General features: G+C 47.6%; 1 protein-coding gene across 1 annotated transcript in view; it reads right to left on the reverse strand.

The window, feature by feature from the left end:
• GSDME (gasdermin E) overlaps positions 1-21,058 on the reverse strand; it is a 171,118-nt gene extending 150,060 nt beyond the window's left edge. The window contains exons 1-3 of the mRNA XM_088457800.1: positions 20,968-21,058; positions 7,687-7,921; positions 1,193-1,385 (exon numbers count right to left, since the gene is read on the reverse strand). Of these exons, the coding sequence (XP_088313926.1) occupies positions 1,193-1,385; positions 7,687-7,903 (410 nt within the window). The 5' untranslated portion in view covers positions 7,904-7,921; positions 20,968-21,058. The remainder of the gene's footprint in view (positions 1-1,192; positions 1,386-7,686; positions 7,922-20,967) is intronic.
• Positions 21,059-24,908: the final 3,850 nt, after the last annotated feature.

Raw genomic sequence — 24,908 nt, forward strand, 5'->3', positions numbered from 1 at the left:
TAACCGAGTGATCCACACAATCTGCAACACCTATATGTTATTATTATTTTTTATTTATAAGGCGCCACAAGTGGTCCGCAGCGCCGTACATACATCAACAGTAGGACAGTACAGGGTACCCAGAACATTACATGACAATACAGTAACCAAAACATAAACAGAGCACAAGTAACAATTAGCACCACAATTCTCAGTACACAATACAGCTGGGAAGGTGAAGGCTGTCATTGAAGTGCTAGAGAAGTGGGCTGTGAGACGGTATGGAGGTATGGAGGAGGACCATGCTTCTAGGCGCCTACAATCTAGGGGAGACAGACAGATGACATGAGGCATGAGTGTGTAGATGGGGACCTGAGGGCAGGACGTAGGCAAGGTGGAGATGGCTGAGGCAGGATGGTGTGGAGAGTGTGACCTGGTGACGCGGTTATGTGGTGGAAATGTATGCTTTGATGAACAGGTGGGTTTTCAGTGCACGTTTGAAGCTATGCAAGGTCGGGGGAGAGCCTGATCGAGCGAGGGAGCTCATTACAGTGAAGGGGGGCTGCACGGGCAAAATCTTGGATGCGAGCATGAGATGAAGTAACCAGGGTAAAGGAGAGACGGCGATCACTGGCAGACCGGCAAGGCAGGAGAGAGTATGTAAGGTTTAGATATAGGGAGTTAGAGAGGGCCTTGTATGTGAAGGGGAGGAGTTTGAAGAGGATTCTGTAGGGGAATGGGAGCCAGCGCAGGTTTTGGCGGAGGGGAGTGGCAGAAGTCGTTTAGAGTCGGCTGTTAGGATGTTTAATTTCTGAAGTGTCTGAAGGCTCATTCCTGGGAAGAGACAGGGTCCTTTCGGGAGGCTGTGATGTGACATCTGTCACCGGGGTGACTGGCAGGGAGAGATTACAGCCTCCCCGAATGAATCGGGGATGGGATAAAAAAAACGAAACAGTCCGGACCATACTGGGATTTTTTACTAGGAGCCTTTTCCACTGAGCAGCTACCCAGGATCACACGGCAATAAGCCGGGTATTTTTGCCAGTGGAAAAGGTGTATAATATGGCCCATCGCAGCATCAAGGCCAAATCATTACAGGGGGAAAAAAATCTAGGTTTTAAAAAAGCAGAAAAGAATTAAACAAATTTTAAAAACAAAGAAACATCAATAAAAGCTACACAGGCAAACATTTGTAATAAGTGTGATCACCAACCTGTCTTGTATATCTTTCATAAGATGCTGCATGTCAACCTCTTGCTTTCTTAGGGTTCCAAAGGAAGACAGGCTGTCTACATGGCCGGACCCACCAGCATTGCCATGAAACACTCCAAATTCAGCATCAAGATTACCCTTAATGACATCGCCACATTTATCCTCATATTTCACAAATTCAGATTCGATGACAACTAGAAGAGAAAAAGGAACAATGATGATGAAGACACACACACACACACACACACACACACACACACACACACACACAATAAGAGCAAGGCCCAGAACTTTCATAGGAGAAGGGCCATACAGGAATTAATTGCATGCTCCCAGTAGAAAATTCTTGCAATAAAAAGCTGAAAAAGAAGATAAGTGCGACCTTGAAAGACTTACTGTGTCAAGCTTTACCAAGTTGCAACTTTTGATGTTCCCACTTACAACTTAACCCCTCCCTCCCCGTTCTCAGCCAGGAAAGACACTGAGAAACACAGCTGCACGTAGCCAGGGGACGAACAGCGCCGAAACTTCTGAAAGTGCTGCTTCAAGTATAAAAGAACAGAAATCCTCCCCCACCCCTGCATAAATTCTCAGCCCGACCTGCCCGTGTCTTACCTTACTTCCTGACAAGGCACACGCTGTTACTAAAATTTCCCCAAAATCAAGAGAACACTTATGTGTGTGTTAAACTAAAGAAATGTTACATGCTAAAAAATAATTAAGAGTTTTCCCATTACTAGACAAAATGTGTATAAAGTAAAATACCTTGATATCAGACCTATTCCCAACCTGATTGGCAGCTCACCTGCTTATACCCAATTACAGATGGCCGTCGATGGGTTCACCATCAATGGTCGATGGGTTTTTTTTAACCAGCGGGAGAAAACCATTACTTGTTGAACCATTGATGGCCTTCGATTGCGCATGTGCAGACCAAAAGAAGGGAAGAGATTTATGGTCTTACCTGGTTAAATATTTTTCTTCGGAATCCATAGAGGACACAGGCATTACCATCGGTATAGGCTGGAGCAGGAGGAGTCCGGGCACCAACTAGTTAAACTTTTTCTCCCAGCAGCCCTGACTCCTCCTCTCCAATACCCCACCCCCAACCAGGCCAGTTTAGTTAGCAAGCCAAAGACAGGAGCGAGAAAAAGGAGAAAGAAGACAGACATACAGGACTGTGCAGAATTTCTTCCCACACCTGCCTAAACCTTTTGCAAAGTCAGAATGCTTTCACAAATAGAAGTGTTAGTTTATTTTTATCAATTAACAAAATCCAAAATGAATGGACGGAAGAGAAATCTAAATCAAATCAATATTTGGTGTGACAACCCTTTGCCTTCACATCCGCATCAATTCTTCTAGGGGGATACAGTCAGTATCCCGGCAGCCACGATGCCGGCGCCAATATTACCGGCGCCAGAATCCCGACGGAAATCACAATCCCTGCGCAGACATCCCAACCGCCGGGTTACCGAAGGCAAGTAGCGGGGTGGGGGTTAGGGGTTAGGCACTAAGGGGATGGTTAGGTTCAGGAACTAGGTGGGAGGGGGGCTTAGCATACCAATCAAGTGTCGGTATGCTAACCCTGTCGGGATGCCGGTGTCAGGATTTTGACAGCCATACCAAATACCCAACTCCATTTGCTGAAATGCAGCCCTAAACTTGCAAGGAACCTCCACCATGCTTCACTGTTACCCACAGACACTCATTTTTGAAGGTGTCTCGACTACGATTGCTGCTGGGATGGTTGATGTAGGAGACAGCTGTACCTGGACAGAATGATTCTGGAAAAGAGGCAGAGCCAGACAAAGAGCCCAAAAGACTGCAAGAAGCTCCAAAACAACTATCGGCAACCAAGTCTCCAGAGTTGACCCCTGACCCTGAAAGGCACCCTGACATGTTACTGACCTCCACCAGCGCAGACTTCTGTCGGTGTTAAGGAGAACCCATTCTTGAAGCTAAAAGGGGCGCCAACTGGAAACCCTGGAGCCACCACAAGAGGGAGAGACGAAACTTCAGAAGAGAGAATGATCTTTTGTGTCGTAAGCTGTAGATGAGACCAGTTCCACCTGGACAGAAGTCACATTTAAAGAGGCGGGGAGTGAAACTTGGCATACTCCACCCTGTTGAAGTCCGAGACCAGAGATCCCCGGACCTGCATGCAAGAGAGTATTGACCCTCAGCAATGACAAAAGAACTTGCGAATCCTGACCTGTAGGTCCCAAGCTTTTCTAGTGGGAGGAAGACCCGCTGAATCTTGGAATCCAGCAAGGAGAGGATATGTCTCCTGATGGAGACAAGGAGGAATTCCCAACTGACGATCCATCCGTGCGAGTGGAGGAGATCCACTTTGAGACGGATATGTTCCATGAGAGCTTCCGGAGACCGGGAGAAGATCATCTAAATAGGGCAGAATCCTGATACCCCTGCGGCGCAAAAGAGCTGCCCTGACCACCATGACTTTCATAAAGACCTAAGGAACCGCCAACCTGAGGAAACTATGGTGAATGATCTGGATAAGTTCATGCAAAAAGACATTCCGATGTCCAAGGAGGCCATGAAATCCCCCGACTCCAAAGCCAGAATGATGGAACGCAGAGACTCCATATGGAATTTGGGGACCCACAAAAACCAGGTCGGAAGGAACCGATCGGCTTCTGACCCAAGAAGAGGCTGGCAGAAAAGCCCATGCCCCTTTGAGATGGGAGAACTGGAACAATTGCTTTGGAAGCCAGCCAGGGAGTGAAAAAAACTCCCACAGGCTCTCTGATTTACCTGAATGCACCAGAGAACCCGTTGAACAAAATTCGTTAGCAGGCAGCTCCCGAAAGGTTAGGGCGCAGCCTAGGGAGACAACCCTCGACCCAGGCCTACCTAGGTGGACGCTAACCAGGTTTCGAAGAATAGCAGAAGTCGGCCTCCAAGCTGGTATCCCTCAGGAGTAAGCCGGCCCCATCAAGCTGCAGGCATGTCAGTAGACTTGGTGGTAGGGCGTCCGGTAGACCAGAGCTGTTTAGCAAGGACCTGGAACCCCTTGATGAGTAACCCTTGGACCTTGAGCAAGGCTGGCCCCTGACTTTTTGCTGCAGATAAAAGGAAAGAAAATTAGAAGTTCACAACCTAGGTGCTGCCGCTGAAGGGAGGAAGGCCGCTGCTACCATAGTCACGACCTTTACCCAATCGAGACCACAATGTCTCCTGAAAAAGAGCCTCTAGGCCTTAGTTAGAGTCTAAGTCAGCGCTCCAGGAACAAAGCCAGAGGGCTCACCTAGCAGCAGAGGATGCGCCTGCCCAGCCTCCAATGGCTTAAGTCACCCAAGCGAAAGCTAGGGCTGGATGTGCGATAGCACCTGCAAGAGTAAAAAAAACTAACCCTTGAAAGGAGGTTCCCACTTGCTATTTGTCGGATACTTAAGAGATGTTGTATTAAGAATAGGAAGGGTAGTGTTCAAGAACAGACAGGCAATGAGAGTACCCTGAGGAGGAAACTCACATCTGGCTCGATTCGAATTAGGGAGAGCCCATGCCTTTACTAAGAGGACCTCTAGCTGCGCAGAAGATGGTAATTCTGCGGAACCTCCTACTGTGCGGAATAGAGTCCTGCAGGAAATAAGAGGTCCCGGCCTCTGAAGTACTGGACATATTGTTCTGGTGAGCCGAGGAAACCTCAGAGTCCAAATCATAACCGAGCATAGAATTATCTAGCCTGGAAGGTCTGTGTTTGGAAAGATGCAGACAGCTGTGCTAAACCCTGCACTGATGAAACGAAACAACTGGGGGCAGCTGGGATCCTGTAAGGATACAAGCCCTGGGGCAGCCAATCTATTAGCGAGTCCACTGCAACATTACATGCGAGAAGACCTGAAACCATGGCAGTTCCCAAGAGAGGTAGTCCAAGCCGGTTCCTGGTTGGAAGACGTGGCCACCTGAACCATCTAGCTGTGAAGCACCGAACACAGAGCCCACCATGGTCCGGTGCCTGAGGAAAAAGTACAGTGGTACATGTCCTGCAGTTACACAATACTGAAGCACTCCCATCCGTGGGTGCCTTGCCCGTGGAAGACATGTACAGCAATCCAGGGCCGTCCCCGCACAATAGCTAGGTAAAATACTGTGTGCAATAAGGGGAAGTGCAGTGAATGTGACTTCAAAACAGAAAGAGGGGCTTAATAGAAAAGCCCCGCCCCCCCTGCAGCAATCCTCCAAATAAGAGTCACTCTGACCATTTGGAGAGGGGGCCGTGCCAGAACTCAGTGTTAGCACTGAAAGCTACAATGCTCAACAACCCAAACCCCACTCAGCTGGAAGGAGAGAGACACCCCATTGCCTGTCCCCTGGTGGTCTAGCGGAGGAGCCAGGCAGCCTGGGTGACCGCTGTCAGCACCGCCAGTGATCTCCCACACCAACTGCGACAGCCGCTGCAGCACGGCTCCCTGAAAGCAGGTAGTCACTCTTACCTTGTCTAGCACTAGCGGTGCCGCCCTCCCCCGGCGCCTGGCTGCGGGCCCCTGGTGTGTGAAGACACTGACCCACTCGCCAGGATGCTTAGCGCTGCTCACTCATAGTATTAAAAAAAAAAAAAAAAAAAAAAATCATAAAATTAAATAAAGCAAAAGAAAAAGCATAGACTGCTTAAACGCAGTCTCTAATAGTGCCTACTCCTGCAAGGCCCCAAACTAAAACTGCCCTGCCTGGGGCTAGGGGTGGGGTAAAGGGGAGGAGTAGCCAGGGCTGGTGGGAGAAAAAGTTTAACCAGTTGGTGCCCGGACTCCTCCTGCTCCAGCCTATATGGTAATGCCGGTGTCCCCTATGGCATGAAGAAAAAAAAAAATTATATTGCCCCATCTGAAAAAATAAAATCACTAATACAGTAAATATAAGAATGAAGGGTTTGCAACCTTAAGATGACTTTTTTCCACAAACTGAACCTCCTTATATATTTTTACATTACTTTATCCTTCTGGTTCATTTCCATGATACTCAGGTGCAGCTGTTCAGGCACATGACATGGCTGTTTGCACTAGATACAAATGTTTCCGAAAAAGCAGCCTTGTGTCATGTCTCTGCACCACAAAACAAACGCTACGTGATGATATAAAGTCATTGTTAACAGGGGCAGAAAGAAGCTTAATGAGAACAAGCAATGTATTTAGTAAAAGTTGCTGTGAATATACAAACTAAAAGTGGATAAGCCCTTCTTAATCAATCCTGCCCCCTTCACATACAGCCATAGCAATCCGCATCAACTCTCTGCTGCCTACTTTTCATCTTGCTACACTACAAGGTACTTCAACAGAACTGCTAACTGTGATGAAGTACTATGGCTGGACTGAGCCCTCTAGTGTTGTAAGTCACAGCGAAAGCTGGCTCTCAGGTTCAGAAAAAGGAGAGGTGGTCCTTACAAGGCAGGATTGTATAAAGAAAAGGCTTCCCAAACTTGACAAATTATCTTTTAATGGTGGAAAAAACAATAAATATGGACACTTGCAAACTGTACACCCCGTGCAGAGCCATATATATATATATATATATAAAAAAAAAAAAAAAAAAAGCTACAATACCCCCCCCCCCCCCCCCCCCCCAAAAATTAAAAAAAATATGTTTTACATTTTTTTTTCTCTATCAACCATGATTCATTCCCCAAAAATAAACCATGAGAACAAAGCAAGAATCAATTATACAAAGTCACAGGTAATCAGCCCAGCATTCTCAAATCAATTATTTGTAGCACTTTGAGGCACAGACTGACTCCAACTGACTGCAAATACGAATATGACTAATGCCGGGCATACACTGTACGATTATCGGGGCGATCCGCCAGATATCAGCGGATCCCTCTGATAATTGTACTGTGTGCGCGGGCAACCGAGGGTAAAATATTGGGCGGGCATGCCGGATTGTCCAGCATGCCCGTCCGATGCGATATTTTGTATGCTAAATGACGGCCACACCGGGCAGTGTATGCCCAGCCACGGCCGACAGAAAGACATTTCCCCCTGTTCCTTCCCATGGAAGAAATCGGGAAATGTCTCCTCCCCGAGGGCGGAGCACAGATATTGGGGTCAATACACTGATATATCTCTCAGTGTATGCTCGCAATATATCTGCAAGGTGTCAGCCTGCCAGAAAAATGTCTGTCGGTCTGACAGGCATTTTATCTGGCAATGTAGGCCTAGCATAAGATAAGGATGAGCGTTTAATGCCTCCATAAAATCAACAGAACAGTATCCAAAGTCCATGCTTTATGGAACATCAATGTCCAAAAGAACAGTCAAAACAGATAATAAAAATGGAAAGGAGAGTTTCAATATTTGCTTAGATCATAATCAAAATTGACACATCTGCAGCATACGTCTCCTATACATCACTACCAAATGACATACAAAATGTACAGGCAGCAACTTTACCCAGGAGGGTAACAGAGGTCACATTGTGTATGATTAATGGTCTTATGCAGTTAGCCAGGGACACAAGTCCTTATATGACACTTACCGGGCGTCACAGTTCTCTCCTCAGTCAGTATGTCACTCAGTAGGCAAGCACATGATGAAAAGTGGTACTTTGGTTTTTGCCAGTGCCAGAATCGCCTCCTCTTTGCCACTACACTGAGAAGCTGGGCCTTATCCGAATCATTTAAACTGGAGACCGATATTAACTCCCCACCAGCATCGATATCTCTCAGGAAATTTCTGGTAGCTTTTGCAAACATCTTTGTTTAAATAATGTCCTAAACAAATAGAACAAATTAAAATTGTCAATATAAAAATATAACATTGCAATTGTTATGACTACTACTACATTATATGATTACTAGAGTAATAAGGAGGAGAGGTTGGTAGATGTATGTTTAAAAGTGATGCAACAGAAGTTGGATTTTTATTAGGGATGTGCAGGCTCGGATAGGTTCGAGTTTGCACGTTGAGTTCGGATTTTTCCCTCCAAAAAAACGGAACTCAGAAAGAGGCTAAACGTCATCTTACATGGACGAACATCATCATTCCTGGAGACTTTTGTCCAGGAATGATGATGTTCGTCCATGTAAGATGACGTTTAGCCTCTTTCTGATTTCCGTTTTTTTGGAGGGAAAAATCCGAACTCAACGTGCAAACTCGAACCTATCCGAGCCTGCACATCCCTAATTTTTATGTACTCACATAAAATATCCTTTCCTTGTTAATCCATCTGGGGGACACTGCAGAGATCAGTGATCATGATGAGCCAAAAAAAATGTGTGATTCCCTGGAACACCTCACTTTAAGTGCAACTTATGTTTATTTGAGAAAAAAGTACATAAAAATACAAACGGTACATATTCAGGTGAACAATTATCAGGTCATTTAGAACATACCATATCACATATAGTTCACACGTCCCATATGACTGCAAGATATAACGTCAATTGTTACCATAGAAAGAGAGGGAAAAAAAACTGAAAAAAAAATTAGAAGAGAGTTTTAGAAGAGGGGGGGAGAGAAAGAAAAGGAAAACAGGACAAAGCAAAAAGCTCCAGGTTAAATAATCTCAGAATCTGAAAATCCAAGGGCCTATTTAAAAGCGCCAGCAAGAGAAAAAAAAAAAAAGGGGGAAATGGGCATCACCCAGCGCATTACCCATTAGAACGGGCCAAGGACAAACATCTCATTAAACCGGGGGACACGGACATGCAACCTAAATAATCTGTTTGTAATTCTGGGAGTCTCTGAAGTTCATCCAGCTAGACTGTGTCCCTAAAAGATTCATAGTTTCCGTCAACAGAGGTCATTATGTCCTCCATATCCATGTACAAGTCAATTCTAGTAAACCAGTCAATCACCGTTGGAGGAGAGGAGGACCTCCATCTCACTGGAATAACTGCTTTAGCCGCAGACACCTCACTTTAAAAAAAGTGGGGCACTACTTCACGGTTTATGGGTCCCATCACAATTTATGCTTTTAAGCACCCATATGTCTCCTCACATCACATCAGACCACCCCACATGGCCTACACATACACAATGGCAAGTCACACTCTAACTTTCAATACTGATAATGCTTATAAATACAGCTTGGGGTTGAGGATTCTGTTGGGGTAGAGCTTCGGGTTGAGGCAAGGAGCGGTTGCAATTGAGAGGAGTAAGGGCAGGCAGTACTGTGGGACAGTGCTGGGGTTAGGGAGTGGATTAGTGCAGGTAGTGGCTGGTGTAGGGAGGGTGTGGTGGGTGGGCAAAGGCAAGCAGCATTTTGGGCAATGCTGGGGCAGAGAGGGGTAGAGGCATGCAGCAGCTGGGGCAGGGAGAGAGTAAGGGTAGATAGAATTTGGGACAGTATTGGGGGCAGGAAGGGGGGCAGTGGTGGGCTGGGCCGGGGGGCAGGGTGCCATGTGCCCCCCGGGCTGCAGCGCCATGCGGGCCACTGGCCACGGGCAGTCTGTGTCTCTGTGACACAGGCTGCACCGCGTGTGTAGCGGTGACCGGACGGAGTTAGGTCAACGCTACACTGACTAACACACAGCCGCCGGCTGCTGTGTGTATGTTTTGATCAGCAGCCAATGAGAGTCTGATCAAAACAGTGGGTAATGGGAGAGGCGTCATTACGTAATATGATGTCTCTCCCATAATGCAGAGCGGCCCGGCCCAGGAGGACAGACGGAGGAGCAGATGGCGGTGGCGGGAGCGGGGATTCAGGTAAGTGTTGGTTTTTTTTTATTACGTGAGTCTACTGGGGGGGGGTGCTGGCACTACAAGGTGGAGACCATGACTGGGGGCACTACAAGGGTGGGGGGATACTACAAGGGGGGCGGGGGACTACTACTACTGGGGACTACTACTACTGGGGGCACTACTACTAGGGGCACTACAAGGGGAGGGGACTACTACTAGGGGCACTGCATAGGGGGGGGAGGAGACTACCACTAGGGGCACTGCATCGAGGGACCACTGCTGGGGGCTCTATATAAAGAGCAATACTGGGGGTACTGCATAGGGGGGAGACTACAACTGGGGCCACTATTTAAGGGGCACTGCATAAAGGTTACCGCTATTGGGGGCACTGCATTGGGGGTGGACTGCTACTGGGGGCACTATATAAGGGGCACTTTATAAGGGGCTTAATACTGGGGGCAAAAGGGACACTGCACAAGGGGGACCACTACTGGGGGCACTATATAAGGGGCTTACTACTCGGGGCACTGCACAGGGGGGACCACTACTAGAGGCACTGTATAAGGGGACTGCATAGGGGAATTCCTACTGGGGGCACTACTGGAGGCCTGCCTAAGGGGGTCCTCTCCTGGGGCACAGGGGGGCACTGCATATGGGCACTACGACAGGGGGCTGCCCTTAATCTTTATTTTTACTTTACATTAATCCCATATGGACCCGCCTCCTCCCTGGAACACTTGAGGGGGGGGGGGGGCGAGCGCCGTAGCATGTTCGTTCTTCGGGCTACACGCTACTCCTCTGTCAGGGCCACCTGCATGCATTTGCCCCCCAGGCTAAAAGTTGCCAGCCAGCCCCTGAAGGGGGGGGGGTGGGAAGAGTGTAGATATATTTATTATTTATTTCTAATTATGCAGCGCCCCCCCACCCACACTCCAATTGCCTGGTTTGCAGTACTGCCAGCTCATAGAACACAACCATTTTCTCATCAGTAGCCACCACCCCCTCCGTTTTCCTGTTTTGCAGCACTGCCAGCTAACACCATTTTTTTTATTTTAGCAGGTTCTGTATCCCCCCCCCACACACACACACACACCGTTTGCATGATCATAAGCAGCAGCTTCTGCCCCTCCCCCCTTCCATAATCACTTATATGAATCATCCACTTGATCAGAGGCAGACTGAGGTACAGTGCTGACACGCCAACTCCTCAGCTCTTCGTGGTTAGAATTCCAGTCACTGAGCTGTGCACACACTCTTCACCACTCCATCGGGTACTGCAGCCAATGCATCCAGCAGGCTGGCTCCTCCTCCACTTCTTATAGTCAACACGGCAACAACCAGGAGACATCACAGGGGCCACAGGTTTGGCTGCAGCGTCACCCGAACCAAAAGCATGGAAGCTGCAAAATTTGGTAAATGTATGTACAGAGGAGCAGGTCGCTGCTCTGTACAACTGCTGTACCATGGCAAACCACCCAAGAAGCCCCAACTGCACAAGCAGAATGAGTCGGGAGGGAAGCCGAAACTGACTTGTCAGAAGGCAGGTCGATGACAGTGGTAATCTAATAATGGAACCTTTGGTGCTTGCCAACCACATTCAAGGACCAAAAAAAATATGAGATATGGTAAGAACTTACCCTTGTTATCTCTATTTCTACGAAGTCCATAGGGTTCCACAGGATACCTTGGGGTATAGGTGATGACGTCAGTCTTCAGGCACCACAGAGTTAAAGTTTTCAGCCTCCCAGGATGCATCTGGGTCCCTCTCCTATACCCCGCCCCCGGGCCAAGGCATCTCAGTTACGTCACAAGCCATAGGCCGGAGGAGGAGAAGAAAGAGAAGAAAAAAATCTGGACACTCACAAGAATCACATTCTCACCATAGGGAGACGGAAAAACCGGTGACCAGAATAAAGCCCATCTGCAGTACAGGTGCGACAGGGCGGGAGTCCTGTGGAACCCTATGGACTTCGTAGAAATAGAGATAACAAGGGTACGTTCTTACCATATCTCATATTTTCTACTTCATGGTCCATAGGGTATCAACAGGATACCTTGGGGATGTCCCAAAGCAGTATCCTTTAAGGGTGGGGACGCTCCTGTGCTGAGAAGAGAATCCGCCGCCCAAAGGAAGCATCCTGAGAGGCAAAGGTGTCAAAAGCATAATACCTCACAAAGATATGGACAGAAGACTATGTAGCAGCCTTGCAGATCTGTACTGCAGAGGAACCACGTCTAGCTGCCCACGAAGGACCCACAGACCTAGTGGAATGAGCCCTCACCAAGGAGGGAACTGGAAGACCTTCATGAAGATAAGCTTCTGAAATTGCCATACGAATCCAGCCTGCCAAAGTCTACTTTGAAGCAGGCCAACCCTTTTTACGGAAGCCATAGAGGACAAACAAGGCGTCCGACTTCCTAAAAGAAGAAGTGCAGTCAACAAATTCTCAATGCCCGCACAACATCCCAAGTGGCGTCACCCACTAAAAGTCCAGGTGAATTGAAAGCCGGCACAACAATTTCTTCATTGATGTGAACACTGGATACCACTTTGGGAAGGAATCCCGGACGAGTGCGAAGCACCGCCCTATTCCTCTGAAAAATCAGTAAAGGGGGTCTCTACAAGAGAGAGCCCCTAAATCCGAAACCCTTCTGGCCGAGGCAATGGCCCGAAGGAATATGGTTTTAGCTGTAAGCCATTTGAAGTCCACTGAGCCCAGTGTTTCAAACGGCGGTCCCTGGAGAACTCTGAGGACCACAGCCAAATCCTAAGGCGCCACCGGTGGAACAAAAGGTGGCTGAATGCGAAGAACACCTTGCATAAAGGTGCGCACATCAGAGAGCGCAGCAATCCTATGATGAACAGGGCAGACACCTGCACTTTCAGAGAAGCCAGGCGAAGCCCATGATCCAGTCCAGCCTGTAGGAAAGCCAACACCCTAGACAGGCGGAACTCCCTAGGGGAATACCCTCTAAAGCTGCACACACACACAACGAACGAGTTAATGAACGATTTTAGTAAACTATTTTCTACCTTGAAAAAATTAACTAAAATCGTTTACTAAAGTTGTTCATTTACTATGTTCATTTAAATGTAATGAACGATTTTTATGAACTACAAACAATTTTTGCATATTAACTTAATGAAAATCGTTGAGTTGACAAGTCTGACTGAACTACAAACTACCAACTACAAACGTGAACGCGCATGAACAATAATCGTTCATCGCTTGACTCAGAAAGTTAACGATTTTTTCAAACGATTATCGTTAAACAATATCGTTTAATGATAATCGGTCAAATAATCGTTGTGTGTGTATGCACCTTAGGTCTACACCACCGGAAGAAAGTATGCCACACACGATGGTAGATTCTTGCCGAGGAAGGTTTACGAGCTCTTAGCATGGTTTGCACCACAGAGCCAGAAAACCCTCTGGACTTTAGCATGACCGTTTGAACCGCGTGACAGCAGATCCGGTCGAAATGGTAACCTCAGAGGAACGTCTACTGACAGACTCTGGGGGTCGGAAAACCAGTGCTGTCTGGGCCACTCGGGAGCTATAAACAGTAGCGTACCTCCTTCCTGTTTGAATTTCCGTATTACCCGCGGAAGAAGGGAAAATGGAGGGAAAAGGTAGGCAAACTGGAACGTCCACTGGACGGACAGAGCATCCACCAGAGACGCCTTTTCGTCTCTTGTTCGAGACCCGTACACCGGCAACTTGTTGTTGTGTCGGGACGCCATGAGGTCTATCTCTGGAAGACCCCACTTGCCCACCAGAATCTGAAAGACATCCTGGTGCAAAGACCACTCTCCCGGATGCACGTCCTGCCTGCTGAGAAAATCCGCTTCCCAGTTGAGGACTCCCGGGATGAACACTGCTGATATTGCCGGGAGATTGCCCTCCGCCCAGACCAGAATGCGGGACACTTCTGCGAGTGCTGCCCGACTGCGGGTTCCTCCTTGTGTGTTTAAATAGGCCACTGTGGTGGCGTTGTCCGACTGGACCGGCACAAGGTGACCCTGGAGAACCGGCTGCGCCAGCTGGAGAGCTCTGAACACCGCACGGAGTTCCAAGATGTTTAGTGGAAGCTCCGCTTCTGCCCGAGTCCACCTGCCCTGAAACAAGTGTGGACCCGTGACAGCTCCCCAGCCCCGGAGACTGGCATCCGTTGTTAACAGGACCCAGTTCGCCAGCCAGAACGGACGACCCTTGTTGAGGTGGGTCATATGCAACCACCAGGTTAGAGACAGGCGAACCTCCGGAGTGAGCACTATCGTCTGGGACCTGAGACACTGATGCAATCCATTCCACCTGGACAGGATCAATAGCTGCAGAGGTCTGGAGTGAAATTGGGCATACTCCACCATGTCGAATACCGACACCATTGAGCCCAATAACCTCATTGCCGAGTGAATCGACACTCGACGACACTGCAGACAACTACGCACCCTCAACTGCAGAGCCAGGAACTTCTGCCAGTTTATCAACCAGCCGTGACGTTGCAGCACCGCAGTCGTCAGATCCAGATGGTGTAGAAGAACCTCTGGAGACCCTGCTATCAATAGGAGGTTGTCCAGGAGAGCCGCCATGACCACCACGACCTTGGCGAATACCCGTGGAGCAGTCGCCAGGCCAAAAGGCAGCTTCCGTGCAGATTGCAAATCTGAGGAACTGCTGATGGCGCAAAAAAAAAAAAAATAGGGACATGCAGGTAAGCGTCCTGGATGTCCAATGACACCATGCAGTCCCCAGAGTCCAGTGCCAGAATAATGGACCGCAGGGTCTCCATCCGAAACCAAAGCCCCTTCAATTACTTGTTGAGGGCCTTTTAGGTTGAGCATTGGACGGTAAGACACATTGGGTTTCTGCACCAAAAATAGATTGTAATAGAAACCCTGGCCCCTCTGGGAAATTGGAACATGCACTATAACTCCGGCCTGGAGCATAGTGTGCAAAACCGTCCGCAGTTCCGAAGCTTTGCTCCGGTCTAGCGGAAGGTTTGTGGTAAAAAAAACGGAATGGAGGCCTGTGCCGAAAGGAGAGGGCATACCCGTGAGAGACCACCTTCTGAACCCAAGTGTCCGTCGTAACTCTCGACCAGCACTGGGCGAACTGAAGCAGGCGGCCCCCCCCTATGGGGTCCCCCAAAGGGAGGCCCGGACCGTCAGGCCGTAGGTTTGTCATCTGACCTAGGGGCCGGACGTCTGGTACTCTAGGCCTGTTTCCTGGGATTGGACGATTTCTTGGTCCCAGCCTGTCGTGGAAAGGACTGTGCTTTAGGCCTACCTTGGACCCTGTGAGGCCGAAAGGACGACATACCAGCACTTGAATGCATCGTAGCAGACGGGAGACATGCAGATTTTGCTGCTGCCAACGTAGCTACTATTTTGTCCAGATCTGGACCAAATAGGACCTCTCCATTGAAAGGCAGACCATCTAATACCTTTTTTGGAATCAGCGTCCGCCTCCCAAGAACGCAACCATAAGGTGCGACAAGCAGCCACAGCTGCAGAGGAAATCCTAGAGGTGAGCATACAAATATCTAAGGCTGCTTCATTGATGTGGCCGAGTCTCGGAGAATGCCCACCAACTCAGCCTGTTCAGCCGAACAGTCAGAGTCCAAAGATGCCTCCAAACTATCCGCCCAACGCTCCATAGCTCTGGCTACCCAACACACGGCCATAGCCGGTCTGGATGCTCCCCCTGCCAGGGAATAAACGGATTTGAGGCAGATCTCCACCCTGCGGTCTGTGACATCCTTCAAGGATGACAGCGAAGGCATAGGCAACGTGGGACTTCTGACTAGGCGTGTGACGTGAATCCACCTGCGGAGGGGATTCCCACTTAGAAAAATAATTGTCCGCAAACGGATAAGCCACGGCTAAGCACCTCTGGGGCTGATACCATTTTCCTGGATTTTTCCACGCCTTCTCTAAATGATCCACTTTGATCAGAAAGAGGGAACACCGTAGCCTCGCCCTTAATATCCTTAAAAAAGACATATTTGGATTTGGCCACCGGAGGATCCTCATCCTCAATAACTAAAGCCGTGCGGACTGCCCGAATAAGACCAGGGATATACACCTTGGACTTAGCGTCCGGCTCTTTGCTACGGAGAGGTTCTTGGTCAGATAGATCCAGAATCTCCCCATAATCAGACGTCACGTCGTCATTCTCATAAGGAGCAGACAGAGACGCCACCGGCCGCTTATGAGGCCGCAACACAGACTCCCCTTGTAAAACATCGGACAAATGCTGAACCGATGTATGCAGGGTATTAACCCACGCAGACACCTGAGGAACCTGGTGAGGGGAATTGGGGAGACTGTGGGGTACCATCAGTTGTCTCGGGAAACCCTGCATGGGTGATGACACCACTGACTGCTGGGACAGACCCGTCTGGGTAAACACAGGTGGCGGAGCTAGCTGGCCCACAAGGGTTGTAAGCGCCTTAGCGAAACAAGCCCAGGGAGGTTCCTGTACCGGAGCCGTGACCATAAATGGCCGTGACAGTGCCAGGCACTGGCGACATAGCCCCTCCGCGTTACCGTCCCCCTCCGCTATCGGTACATTACATTTAGTACACATGAGCTGGAGAGGAAAATCAGTCTCAGACATGATGGTAAAGTATGTGACACTCACACTTATACTATTGGTATAGTGTGAAAAACGCCCTGCACTCCGCGCACCGCAAGGGCTTTGAGCAGAGCAAGATCAGGGACAGTTATATGGCTGACAGTAGAAAGTGAAAGTACAGACAGCAGGGCTAGCAGATTAGTCACATACAATGCAGAAGAAACAAATCCCTGCACTATCAGCGCTGATCTTCAACTACTCAGACCCTCAGGCTGGTAGGACTCAGCGCTGCATACACTGACCTCTGGCAAACGGAGGAGAGGTATACTGGGGGACCCAGACCGCAATGCCACCGCTCACAGGCTTCCAGCAGCATTCACCATGCTTTAAAGATGGCCACCGAGGAGCAGAGGATGAAGGAGGCCGGCCTGGGGGAGGAGCGCTGACACACTATGGCCAATCAGCCTAAGCAGAGAGGCTGTGTGCAGCAGGGGAGGCGCCGGCTGTGAGACAGGGAAAGCGCGCTCCCCTGGCATGCATTTAACCCCTGGGACGCCGCAGCGCATGCCGCTCAGCAGCGGCCCGCTGTCCCAGGGGGGTTGTGGAAGCGCAGGTTGGTCGCCTGGCTCCACGCAGCAGCCAGTCCCCAGTGAGCCCCCTGTCTGGGGACTCAGGACCATGTGACCAGCGGGGACCCACTGCGGGACCCAGCTGCCTACCTGCATCCCCTTGGATCCGGCCATGGTCCAAAACATCTGGGGCACCGCTACCCGTGACCCCAGATGTTTACCAGCATCCCCGGATCGGTACCGGCGTTCTGGTACCGGCGGGGTGTAGGGGAGACAGCATGGACGTCAGTACTGACTGTCCATGCTGTACTCCCAGATGTGCAGCCAGCGCTGCCTTTAAAAGAAACTTCAGGGGCTCTTCATAGCCCCCCTCTGCACAGTGAATCCGACTCCGGCCAGGCACCGACGAAACTGAGATGCCTTGGCCCGGGGGCGGGGTATAGGAGAGGGACCAAGATGCATCCTGGGAGGCTGAAAACTTTAACTCTGTGGTGCCTGAAGACTGACATCATCACCTATACCCCAAGGTATCCTGTGGATACCCTATGGACCCTGAAGTAGAAAAAAAGGTATCCATATGCCGAAAATAAGACATCCGGGTCAAAATAAATCCTAAAGCACAGATGACAGCCAAAAGCCCTAAGGACGTAAGGAGAAAAACCACTCTCAACGTAAGATAATTCAACTCCACTGTCTTAATACCAAACGCAAATCCCACAGAGGGACAGGAGGTATGTACGAATGCTGAATTCGAAGTACACCTGGAAGGAAGGTCTGTACCTCCGAAATGGTGACTAAAGTTCTATGAAAAAGAACCCATATGGCAGAACCTAAAGCTGGGTACACACTAGACAAGGGCTGTCAAACATGCGGCCCTCCAGCTGCTGTGGAACTACATATCTCAGCATGCCCAGTCACGGTTTTAGCATGCCCTAATAGCCAAACCTTGGCAGTGCATGCTGGGATGTGCAGTTGCACTGCAGCTGGGGTGCCACATATTTGACAACCCTGCACTAGACGATATGACACCCAATCCGGCAGATCGGACGACATATTGTCCACAGTGGCCATGGTGTACCGGCTAGTTGATGAAGCGTGCTCCCGTGCGTTGTCAGCTACATTGTCCATCGGACCTGAATGCAGATCCGACGGGCAATATCGTCAGCGGGGTCCATGCTGCCAAATGCAGCATGGCCCCCGCCATCGTTCCCAGCATTGGCAAGTGTATATATGCACTTGCCGATGCCGGGACCCCAGCATGGTCCCGTCGCGAACAAGATCGTGCTGGGTACACAGTCTAAAGACTCCCGCCAAGAGGCCCCAATGTTCTCACCATAAAAATGGAAAGTCTCCAGACACAATTATATGTATATGAAGTGACTAGTCTAAAAGTCTAAAGCAAGATCTCAAGATCTGGGTCTCAAGAACAAAGCTGTCCAGCCAGTTGAGGCAATTTTGGGTGTAGACAACCACCTTGCCGAAGAGGAATGCAACAAGGAATTGTGGCCCCTATTCTGTGAAGAGCATACCACAGCCGACAAGGCCAGTGTGGAACTAGGAGTATGACTGGGAGACCCGCCCATCAAATTCCGTGAGGTACCCTAGGCAGAATGGATAGAGGCAGAAACAGTTACCCAAAGTGGAAGGACCAAGGTGCTGTAATTGCGGCCACAAAGACCGCCTAAGGATCCAGAGTTTAATCCGTACGAGGGAAGTCTCATGTTTGACCTGGAAAACACGAATTCTATGTCGGGCATCTCCAATATCCTCAAGGCATGGATCATTGGAAAACTGAAATGGATCAGTGTGGCAACTGCGGAAGTCCACCTCCCAGATGTCCACCCCAGGAATGTGAATGGCCAAGATGGCAGAAACCCAAGGTTCCGCCCAAACATGTCTGTGAGACACCTGTCACTTTCTGATGACTCCTTTTTCTGACCTGCTTGTCTATGTAAGCTACAGCAGTGCCATAGTTTGACTGCATGTGAATAGGCTTTTCCTGTAGAATGTGATGAGCCATTTCAAGAAGGTGCTGACTGCCCTCAAGTGTAGAATGTTGATTGAGAGGGTGGATTCAGTGTCGACCATACTCCGAGACAGTGCCCTGTGCCGCCAGGCTCGCAACTGTTGAGACCAGTACCCAATTACAAAAACAAAAAGGGCCGTCTGGATCGGTTCGGATTATGGAGTCACCACAAAGGGAACTGGATGTTTCCAGGCGGCCGCCATCTGTTCGTCCAATTTTCATTGAAATTGGAAAGGTAACAGTGGATTTTGGTTTATATAGATATAGTAAAGAATACTATATCTATACTATATCTTTGTTCTTGCTATCCCACCATAATCCAAACAGACCCCTCTTTAGTTGTAATTCAATCAGAATAAATACCACAGGAGTCACTCACTTGTTTCTCCAGACTGCCCCCTGCTGCAGTACGCCGTGGAGGGGGGACAGCCCCTGCTGCAGTGCGCCGTGGAGGGGGGACAGCCCCTGCTGCAGTGCGCCGTGGAGGGGGGACAGCCCCTGCTGCAGTGCGCCGTGGAGGGGGGACAGCCCCTGCTGCAGTGCGCTGTGGAGTGGCTTGCTAATGGTTAATTACAAAATTGTCCAAGTCTATAAATTATGTACAGACACACTTGGACATAATTATCATTACTAAATCTACCAAACATAGATTTTTTTTTCAAACTCTTCCATGTTACTGCACAAAAACAAACAAGCATATGGATAAATGTAATAGCCTCCGAACGTCCGATACTGCAGGGATTTATGCCAGTCTCCCTGTATTTTTAAAATGACTTTATGCGAGTCTCCCCTTATTTTTAAGTGATAATCCTTTTAAAGGCTAAACCAAGCTGGTAGTTTAGCCTCTAAAAGGATTGTCACTTTAAAAATATGGGGAGACTCGCATAAATCCCAAAGCGTTGGAAGTTCGGAGGCTATTACATTTAGCCCATAGACTGCATTGTACGCCCATTTCAGGACTTTCAAACTACATCTAAAGCTAGGTACATACTAGACGATATGTCATCCAATCTCGCAGATCGGACCGACAAATCAGGTACATTGCTTAATGTGTACCCACAGGTCAATAGCAACATCGCCTGTCGGCCCTACCGCAGAGCCGAAGATGGATGTTGCTACGATGCCATGCTGCAGCATGACACGTACCGCCCTCCCCCCAGTTATCGGCAAGTGTGTATGCTCTTTAACACCACACTGAAATGTGTAGTAGAAATGTAATTGTATCTTATAAATTATTACATAGAACCCTGGCATGTGACTGTGTGTGACATCTGCAGAATACTTCCACTTTACTGGATGAGGAGAATATAAAATAAAGAGTTTAAAAGGAGAAGTTTCTCAGTAATACAAGTCAGGGAATTTGCACAGATCGACATTTTACCATATCCTGTTCATACAAATGAATAGAGACAGTGCTAACATCAGCTCACACACTCTGTGTATGTCCTTTACAAGAAAGTATTGTTATGAACTATATAACCTGCATTATTGGCTCAAGATGTCTAGGAGTTAACTGTTATTACTGTATATATGTATGTAAGTAATTCAGGGTGCTAAATCCTCTGAAAAGATTTAGGTATGTATAAGGGTAACATTTGCTTTGAAAAATTGTCACTGAGCAACAAACTTATTATGGTCTGCCCTGTGCCTGCTGCCCAAGTGACACATAGGACAGGGCAAACAGTACATAGGGAACACACACTCACATGCTGCCTGTGTGACACATAGGACAGGACAGGGTAGGTCAGACAGTGTATAGAGAGGAGACACTCACATGCTGCCTGTGTGACCTATAGGACAGAGCAGGTCAGACAGTGTATAGAGAGGAGACACTCACATGCTGCCTGTGTGACCTATAGGACATGTCATACAGTGTATAGAGATGATACACTCACATGCTGCCTGTGTGACCTATAGGACAGGGCAGGTCAGACAGTATAGGGGGAGCAGACACTGACCTGTAGCCGCATTAATAAGCTCAGACCCGATCCCTGAGTCCTGGGGAGAAGACACTACACAGTGCGGCTCTAATGGTCTGGCTGCTACACTTCCCTGATTCCCTGTCGGACTGTCTGTCCTGTCTGTCTCTGTTGTATGGATCCAGCACTCACATTCCTTCTGGTTTCTCATTGGTCGGGGATAATGCAGAACTGCTCTGTGATTGGTAGCTTCAGTTGTCTACATTGAAAACGAGAAAAGCAGGCGGGAAATGCTTCTAAACTGCAACATTGTATTATGACTATATTGTGTTGTGCGGATTGTATGTCGGAGTGTATGTAATGTGTATTGTATTATGAATACTGTAATGCATGGTGTGGATTGTGTATATAATATTGTGTTAAGTATACTGTATTGTGTGTATTGTTTTGTAGTCTAACAAAAATCATCATGTAACCCCATATTAACATAGCTGGGTAGTTAAAATATAATTAACGAACAGACAGGAAAATATATGTATTAAATATAAAGTAATTTAATTATATTAATACAAAAGACAGACAATACCATTATTTGTAACAGATGCTGATAATGCCGACAATTAAACATGGTCAATTTATGATAAATGACCATTGTGCTGCCCCCGCTAGTACATTAATATGATCTGTGGCCCTGGGCTCTATTTCATGGGTTGTACCTCATGTGCCCTCTCCAGAGCCAGCTTTTGGGGTGGCCGAAGCACATGGAGTCTTAAGGGTCTATTTTGCAAAATGTGCATAACATAGAATAAAATTATTGGTGATTTTTGACGTTTGTGTCCTATAAAAGCTCCTGCTGAGACCAACCATGTGTTACTGAAGTGCACAACAAGGACAAATATGTCATATGTCCTGCCTTTGCCATCTTTTGCAAATGTGAAAGATGAGAACATACACTTAACCCAGCACATGCGCTGGGGATGGGTACGGGATGCCGGCGCTCGGTTCCCAGCGGTCAAAATCCCGACATGGTTAGGATACAAAGTTAACACCTGTCGGTAGGTATCCTCCCCCTCTCCCTGCCCGAACCCTTCCGTCCCCTGTGCCTGAACCTAACCCTCCCCCCCCGTGCCTAAACCTTAGCTCCCGGCACCCTAAACCTAACCCCCCGCCCTAGTGACTCTAACCCTCCCCCCCTAGTGCCTAACCCTCCCACTATTGCATAACCCTCCCCCTAGTGCCTAAACCCTAACCCTCCCCTCAACCCCTCTACTTACCTTCGGTATGCCGGTGTTGGGATTCTGAGAGGTGTCAGGATTTTGGCACTGGTATGCTGAGCGCCGGCATCCTCCGTTGCGGGGGTTTGTATGGGAGGTGCAGGGGTCTGGGGAGTCAGGCAGGAGTTTTGCCTGCTTTTTCAGGGGGCCAGGAGCGCCACCCGATTTTCGGGAGGCTCCTGGCCACCCCGCGAGAGTAGGCAAGTACGATTGGAGGTCATTTATTTAATTTCACCCCTAAAAATTACATGTAATTATTGTCCCAATTAAGTTAATTGAAAACTTCCAAATGCCTAAATGCCTAATTAGTCATTAGGGGGGTGTCCAAGGGATTCTGAAACAAGTCCCGACATAAAAGAAAGATTGTCCCTACCTTTTCACCTGCTCAGGGGGATGCGAACAAAAACAGGCAAATTTACTCTGAAAAAGAAATTTGACTTTGGAATTGAATCGCAAATATAATTTGCAATTACAAATTTCCTGTGAAGTCGCCTCGGGGGACCAAACTCGCACCTAACTGAGGACCTCATTCAGAGTCGGACGTAGCGGCCGCACGGTTGTATGCATCCGATGTTTTTCTTTCTGGGCCTGCGCACGGCTAGCTGTGCGCATGTGCGTACGAGCTTTACCGATGCAAAATAATGTCGGTCGTAGGGCTTCCGAAACGGAAGTGGCTTGCGAAAGTTGATTGACACTAAAGTCCGTTTGTGGGTGTATACGGAGGTGGTGGTCTGCAAACGGAGGCGTGCTTCAGCGTTTCCAGGCGTTTTAGGGGAGTGCATAAATTATCTGCTTCGTACGACCATGAATTGCGGATGCATGACAACGTCACTCTACGAACAGGATGATCGTCCAGTCTAAGGTAGGCAAGAAGCGTCCGTAAACCACAACAGTACAATCGTTAATCCGATGTTACTTGTGATGTTTCTAATTGGAACCACACAAACCAAGCAGCTAAGATTGGTGCATTGTAACTATTAACACTGCTAATTACCTTGTAAATTATTTCACTTGCGTGTGCATTAGGGAATTCGTAACAACTGTTTATTTGTGCTTTTTTAACTTATTTTTTTCGGGCATTTTTTAAAACATTAAGAGGGGTATTCAATATGAAACGTTAACTTCACTATCGAAGTTAACGTTTCATATCGGAGTTTTCACCTGCGTTAAAGTATCGGGCGCGCTCCCGCTTATCCCCGTATCCAATATAAAATTAACGAAAACGGGAACCCCCGAAGTTGGATTTGCATAAAGTTACGAATTTTTCCTTAAAATAATTGTAAGACCCCCTGAAGTTGTAAAAACATGGGGGATCACTATGGGTACCCCCGTTTAAACCTTTAAATGAAAGTCGGGGATTTAAATAGCCGCAGCAGGTGTTTTTTTCCTGACATTGAAGAAGTGTTGCAGAAGAGCACTTAGGTAATTTTTTAGTTTTTTTAAGTGGTCCCATCAAATTTGGGGTACATGAAAATGGGTACTAGCATATTTTGATGTCCCTAAAGTCAGTTTTTAAAAATTCTGCAATTGTGCAATTAACGCAAAAACGATGTTATCACTCCCATATTGAATACCCCTGTAAGAGGGGTATTCAAAATGGGAGCGATAACATCGTTTTTGCGTTAATATCGGAGGTATGACGTCATTATCGCAGGTTTTAGTTTTACACCGTATTCAATTTCAGAGACTTATCGCAGTTTTGAAAAGTCTTTGATAAAAAACGGGAATAACTTTTCACCATTGAATAGGTGTAAAAAAAAAGTGCAGAATTGGGGTTTAGGGGTGCAGGCTTAAAAAAGAATGACATTTAAAAAAGAACTGTGTCAAAAAAAGTTTTTTAAAAAAAATAGGGACACCCCAAAAAAATAATTTAAAAATTGGGGTGAAAAAAAAAAAATGGGAAAAACTTGTTTAACAATAGGGAAATAGGTTCAGGGCTATTCTGCATGTATGCGGCAGGTGTTTTGAAGAATAGAATTATAGCGGCAGGTGCACAAATGCAGAATTTGTAAAAACTTACTTTAGGGACTTAAAAATATGCTAGTACCCATTTTCATGTACCCCAAATTTGATGGGACCACTTAAAAAAATGAAAAAAATAACCTAAGTGCTCTTCTGCAACACTTCTTCAATGTCGGGAAAAAAACACCTGCTGCCGCTATTTAAATCCCCGACTTTCATTTAAAGGCTAAAACGGGGTACCCATAGTGATCCCCCATGTTTTTACAACTTTAGGGGGATCTTACAATTTTTTTAAGGAAAAATTACGTAACTACGCAAATCCAACTTCGGAGATTCCCTTTTTCGTTAATTTTATATTGAATACGGGGATAAGCAGGAGCGCGCCCGATACTTTAACGCAGGTAAAAACTCCGATATGAAACGTTAACTTCGACAGTGAAGTTAACATTTTATATTGAATACCCCTCATAGCATTGTGTTTTGCGTAGCAGCCTTTTCAGATACCAGACTTTTTAAACCATGTATTCATTGATATAATTAAATATAGACATTTTGTTAATAAAAAAATTTTTTTTTTATGAAATTAGCCTTTATTCACAATTTTAGTTACAATTGTTAGGGCAACATTTGCCTATAAATAAAAAATAAAAAACACAATTCTAAAATTAAAATTAAAAAAAAGAGCTTGAGACATTGGTGGCAAGAAATATGGGGACTGGACAAGAGGTGAGGGAGGAGATATCC

This window comes from Taudactylus pleione, unplaced genomic scaffold, assembly GCF_031769625.1.
Source record: "Taudactylus pleione unplaced genomic scaffold, aTauple2 ptg000788l, whole genome shotgun sequence".
Lineage (NCBI taxonomy): Eukaryota > Metazoa > Chordata > Amphibia > Anura > Myobatrachidae > Taudactylus > Taudactylus pleione.